This window comes from Eriocheir sinensis, chromosome 11, assembly GCF_024679095.1.
Source record: "Eriocheir sinensis breed Jianghai 21 chromosome 11, ASM2467909v1, whole genome shotgun sequence".
Lineage (NCBI taxonomy): Eukaryota > Metazoa > Arthropoda > Malacostraca > Decapoda > Varunidae > Eriocheir > Eriocheir sinensis.
In genome coordinates this window covers 19,520,951-19,526,950 of record NC_066519.1, presented here as the reverse complement: position 1 = coordinate 19,526,950, position 6,000 = coordinate 19,520,951, and the positions used below count along the sequence as shown (strand labels likewise).

Here is a 6,000-nt window from a genome sequence, read left to right as displayed (position 1 = left end):
GGGAGGTAGAGAGGGATGAGATGGAGGAGGCAAACTCAGTAATAATAATAAATGATAAAAATGGGAAACATAAAGATGGTTACTGTGTCATTCTTGATAATTCCTTTTGTTTTTCATGAGGACAGAGAGGATAGTAAGAACCTCTCCATTAGACATGCAGCTCTGTTGAGGAGGCCTGCCAGATGAAGTTATTAGGTCTAAAAAAATAGATAGTAATAAGACATTTTTAACTTTATTTATTACGAGAACAAAATGTGTTGACAACAAGGCCGAGGCAGGAGTTGCCACAGTATTGCGTCTTGAACGGCAATTTTTAAGTAGCATGTTTGTCAGTGTGCAAGACAAGCTGTCAGAAGCAAGATGACAGGACCCAATCCCTCGTGGCAACTGCTGCGTACCATTCCTGGACCAGTAATGTTCCCTATTTACAGTACTTACAGTGATACAAATACAAGCAAAATGTTGGGGATAAAAAGCCTTGCATTGGTAATATAATGGCATATACAGGGTCATCAGGTATTACAAAAGTGGTCTAGCTAGGCTTTAGGAGTAATGGACGACGTGTTGCATGATGACTCAGCTGTGGGGGGCGGGGGGGAGGCTCACAGTCCCCAGTAATCCCATCTACATAATCATCTCATCCTTAACAATGAATATATAGAATAAATCCGGTTCACTGTACAAAAATTCATAGGTATATATATTCACACAAAAATATTTAAAATTTTCTCTAACTGGGATTGAGGAAAGTGTGCCAGTGTGTGCCGACGGCAGTGCCTGTTGGCCGGACACTGCTGGCACCGCACCGTGTGACCCAGGCACCACCGGCACTGCACCAGCCTGGCGACACCCTCCTGAGCCGCACCGCCTGACACCAGCGCCTTCCCGGGCTACTCGTGCCAGCTGGGACTGTGCACCGCCACCACCACCACCACCACAAACACACACACACACACTCAGACACACACACATGCACCCACACACTCACGCACAATCACACTCTCTCTCACACACACACACACACACACACACACACACCAGGTGCCACCAGCCTCACTTGCTTGGCACTGATCAGGACTCCCGTCCCTGAACCATCCGCTGGTTCTCACAAGTTGTTAAAGCTACTTTCTATTACTTCTAGGGATGATAAAAAAGTTTCGGCTGAGTTTCCTTATCCAGTTATGATTCTGCGTGATACAAAAATACAGTCACTCCTGGACAGCTAAGCAGAGCCTCTACTAATACTGAACCTCGATGCTCCAGACCAATCAGGAATGCACTTGGTAAAGGATGAAAACGCAAAGCAAAGGTAACCAAGAAACCGTTAATAGTAGTTTGTTCCGTGGGTGGCGATGTTAAGTATGTGACAACTATGGAGTAAAGCAATGATAAATACTTTGAGCTGCATAACTTACCATGAGTAATGAGTACCTTCAGGAGCGTTGAGGGTGATGATTGAATATTCTTGTGAAAATATACACTTTATAATGGAAATGATATTCGTCTCTCATATACAACTTGAGGAAATACCCACAATATACAAAGGCGCGGCTTAACTGGATGCTCCTCATACGGAAATCCAAACGGCTTAAAAAAAAAAAAAAAAAAAAAAAAAAAAAAAAAAAAAATCAATATACGGTTAAAATATTCCATGCCTATAAAACGATACATGTACGCAAACTAACATGCTTGAGATGCTGAGTACGCGACACGAGACACAACACTTGCAGAGGGAGAGCGGCGGGGGGAGAACATGCCTCTGCTCTTTGGTAACTCGGCAGCCCCAGAGGAGCCTGCCACAGCTACCAACACTAACCACTTAAGAGAGGTCAATGGTGCCAGCCACTGAGGGGACCCATCAACACCAGCTACCTTCAGGGACTTTAAGCCTCAGAAGGAACCTCACTGATAGCTACTCACATTGACGGCAGACAGAATACCTTTGCCAAATTGTATGCACCATCCCACTTAGTACTCATAGGACAAAAAAAGGCTCTTGTTCTGACGAGTACTAATTGGGATGGTGTGTGTGTGTCTGTGTATGGGAAGCAGCAAAAATACCTGATCAAATTCACCTCAGTTTGAGATAGACAAGAGGCTGCATGGATAATTGGAATGAAAAGGAATGCTGCATAAATTAAGGTTTGAGGGAAACTTATCAAGGATGGAAAGACAAAGAAGAAACATTTAACGTGAAATTCCAAACAAATGAACAATGAAGAATACACCAGGAACATAGAAACTCAGAAAAATATGAACAAAAGCTGTATTACAGAGAGGGAAGAGCTGGGATTAATGGATGGAATAACTGTCTTTCTATTGCCAAGGCTCACCCAGAGTGGCTTGTTTCAGAACTTAGAAACTCCAAACTCAGAAATAGCAACATGAATTTCTATAAAGGAGGAGGTGGAATTGCTAGATGGATGAGCCTGAAGTGGCAAGATTCTCACTACTGAACTTGATGGAAAAGTGCAGTTAGTGGCACACCTACACACACAAACACACACACTCACACATTTTCCCAAAGAGCCTGAGGTTGTCTCCCCCAGAGCATAAGAAACTGAGTAACAGAGCTTCTCAAGGACTCGCCAAGTGACCAAAAAGTATTCCGAGATTTGATGTTGTTTGCAAATTTTCAAAAACAAAGCAGGAGAGGAGAGAACAACAAGAACAAGATTGCATACATGAGCAATGGAGGAAATGTTACGAAACACAAAACACCAAATAAGAAAGAATATGGTAATGGGAGGGAAAAGGTGGACTCGAAGTTATAGCCGTTACGCTTGAGGCACAGTCCTTCTTAAACCAAAACAAATACGGGGCAAGAATATATAGAACTTAGGGTATGTTTCTTTGCCAATCCACTCTATCATTCCCATCAATACTAGCAATGAAAAACGTACTCGGGAAAACTTGGGAGATGCAAAAATTAAACAAAGATGGTATTAATATTTTCCTTTTGTAATGACTTTTAGTTAATTACACTTTATACTTTTAATTTTTTTTTTGCTCTTTTTAATGGTTTACTTTTTTTTTACTGTTTTTACTTGGATTTATTTGTTGCTTTACCATCTTCCTGGACTTTACTTTACTTCCCATTACAAATAAAGAACCAATCAATCATTTTACTGTTCCTTACTTAGACTCATTTGTTGCTTTACCATCTTTCTGGATTTTACTACACTCCCCGTTATAAATCAAGACCCAATCAATCAGTTAAGTAAGAAGGACTGAACCCATTACTAACAGCTACAACTTTGAATCCACTGATCGTCCTCCTTTCCCTCCCTTAATTTTCATCCTCGCCTTCTTCCACGCCTCATCCCTCTCTTTGGTACACTTGCGTCTAATATCGTTACGTCGCCTCACGTTTGTACACATTCCCTATAATAATAATCTCAGCGGGAGTCTCCGGGCGGCACAGCGACACGCCACAATGAACTCCGCATGCCCTGATGTATGGCGCTCGTTGTTATGTCCTTACACGACTTACGGGCTTATGGGATGCTGTTTCGCTGAGCCTTTTCCTTATACAAAAAGGCCTTCGTTTTGGCGCGTATTCTACACAGCACCACAGGGTAAGGGATGCCAGTGTGTTTGACCATTCCGTAACGCATCCCCACATTGTTTATCGTCCTCACTGTGCTGCGTTTTCACTCCACACAGCAGCAGGAGGGGAGTAAGGAATATCGTTACGCTGTACGAGTCCGTCCCACAGCACTGCATGGCTGAGAAACATCATTATACTTTATGTTCCTCGTGCAGCATCTCCGTGAAGCAATACCACTGTGCTGCACGCTCATCCCACACAGCGCTGGAGGGTACGTCGCTGGTTTTCCGCTGTTCCCTTTATGCAGCGTCAGGGGGCTAGAGGATGCCGTTGGTCAAGTACTGGAAGCCGTCGTACAGCTTGGTGGTGATGGAGTTGATTGCGTTGTAGACGAGGGAGTCGAGGTGTGCCTGAAGCTGCTCCTCGGTCATGCTGATGTGGAAGCGACTCTTTAGCGCCGGCACCACCGAGGCGCCCGCACGGAAGCACGCCAGCTTGGACCCTGCGTGGAGAACAGTGCCTTAGGGGGGGGTGGCCTTGAGGAAAACTGCTTATTCTTCCTTATTTAGTGGTAAGATTAGTTAATATCAGCGTGCACAGAGTCTTAAAGGATAAAGCTTGGGGGAATAAACATACTGCTCTCCTTATTCATGCTTCCTTATGTAGCAAGATTAGTATTAGTATGCACAGAGGAGGTGAAGCTTGAAGGAATGAAGCTCTTGTTCTCTCTTTCTCAAGATCCCTTCCAATAAGCATGAATTTTGAGAGGGGTGACTTTAAGGATTAGCGTTCTTCCCTCCTCTCATTCTAATTTAAGCCAGTAATCTTGCTAAACTGTAGAAGTAGTAGTATTGGCATTAACTGTATTTCTTAGGGCCGTATTACAAGTCAAACCTGAGAAGTTTCGGGTCCCTACAAAGGTCGGTTTAGAGGCTGTATTACAAGTCCAATCCAAGAAGTTTCGGGTCCCTACAAAGGTCGGTTTAGAGGCTGTATTACAAGTCCAATCCGAGAAGTTTCGGGTCCCTACAGAGTTATTCATCCCAAACTCTGTAGGGACCCAAAACTTCTCTCATTCGACTTGTAGTACGGCCCTTTATCCTTACATCATGCTTCATCTATCTGTCTTTAGAAGCAGCACTGGGTCTGCCAAAATTTTGTCTACCATCTTGCTTAATTCAGAAAAGCCTGAGCAAAGAGAAAGTGGCGGGTGGCATTCAGTTTCTATTTGGTTATTTTCCTTTCCAGCGTGACGGCCTGCCATGACTCCTTAGACAATGGATTAGCAGGTCAGGTCTTGTAGTGTCTAGCTTCTTGGGGTTTGGAGCAGCTGAAGCAGGCATAAGGTGCAAGGCAGTGCAAATTATGATGGATTATTTAAATTTTGTGGGGCAGATTTCATCCTAATAAAAAGCCTGAGGGATGCCAAACTACTTCAAAAGTTAATTATTAATCATTAAAAATCTTCTACAGTGGAAACAGCAGTAGTAGAAGTAATTGTATTCACATTAACTTTGCAAATTAGCCCCTCCCCCAGCTCTAATATTTGTATATCAATAACCAATCCACAAGTAAGCCATGACTCCCCTTAATCTCATGGTGCATATGATTGGTGGGTGCTTAGAAGGGAAAACTGATTAGTGGGAAAAAGTTTTGTTTAGTGGTCATATGCCGGAGAGAGACAAGAAGGGGAAAGAATTATAGGAGAAGGGAACAGATGCCAGGAGACGGGACACAACCCCAGATTAATACCTGGTACCCATTCACTGCTGGGTGGACAGGGGCGTAGGGTATTGGAAAAGCCGCCCAAATTTTTCCACTCCGCCCGAGAATCGAACCCGGGTTCTCTTGGTTGTGAGCCGAGTGTGCTAACCACTGCACCACGAAGCCCCCCCTGATTAGTGGGTCTTGGACTGGCGAGGGGTGGGGCTTATCATCAAAGTTAACGTGAACAGAGTAAGGTAATTATGACAAAGACCCGTCCACACACCTGAGCTCATGACCTCCACCAGGGAGATGATCTTCTCATGGTGCTTGCGGGCTGCCAACATCCCCTGCAGCAGGAGGATCTTGAAGTAGGCGAACATGTCAGACGTCTCGCCGCCCATCACCTCCACCAGCTCCGGCGTCAGCTTGAAGGGCGACGCCTCGAAGCCAAGGTTTCGCGGTGACGAGGACAACATGAAGCCAAAGTCGATGTGTATGATGTGTCCCTCGTTGTCCAGGAGAATGTTGCCGTTGTGTCTGTGATGCAAAATTAGGAATATTACTCACTCAGTTCCTTTGTTGATCCTTTTTTTTTTCTGGAACCTCAGTGATCCTTCTTTTTTATTTTTTTCTCTCTGTACATATAGCTCTGACACATTGTTTCCTTCATTAACTCCTATTGAGAAGGTGCCCATGGCAGAAAAATCTCCAGTTCTCCCTGTTCAGACATTCCCTCTGCAATA

General features: G+C 44.2%; 1 protein-coding gene across 3 annotated transcripts in view; it reads right to left on the bottom strand.

The window, feature by feature from the left end:
• Window positions 1-216: 216 nt before the first annotated feature.
• The window catches only part of LOC126997030 (phosphatidylinositol 4-kinase beta-like), a 94,530-nt gene continuing 88,746 nt past the window's right edge, over window positions 217-6,000 (bottom strand). For all 3 annotated transcript variants that reach the window (XM_050858061.1, XM_050858060.1, XM_050858062.1), the window contains exons 11-12: window positions 5,541-5,794; window positions 217-4,052 (exon numbers count right to left, since the gene is read on the bottom strand). In XM_050858061.1, the coding sequence (XP_050714018.1) occupies window positions 3,868-4,052; window positions 5,541-5,794 (439 nt within the window). In that variant the 3' untranslated portion in view covers window positions 217-3,867. The remainder of the gene's footprint in view (window positions 4,053-5,540; window positions 5,795-6,000) is intronic.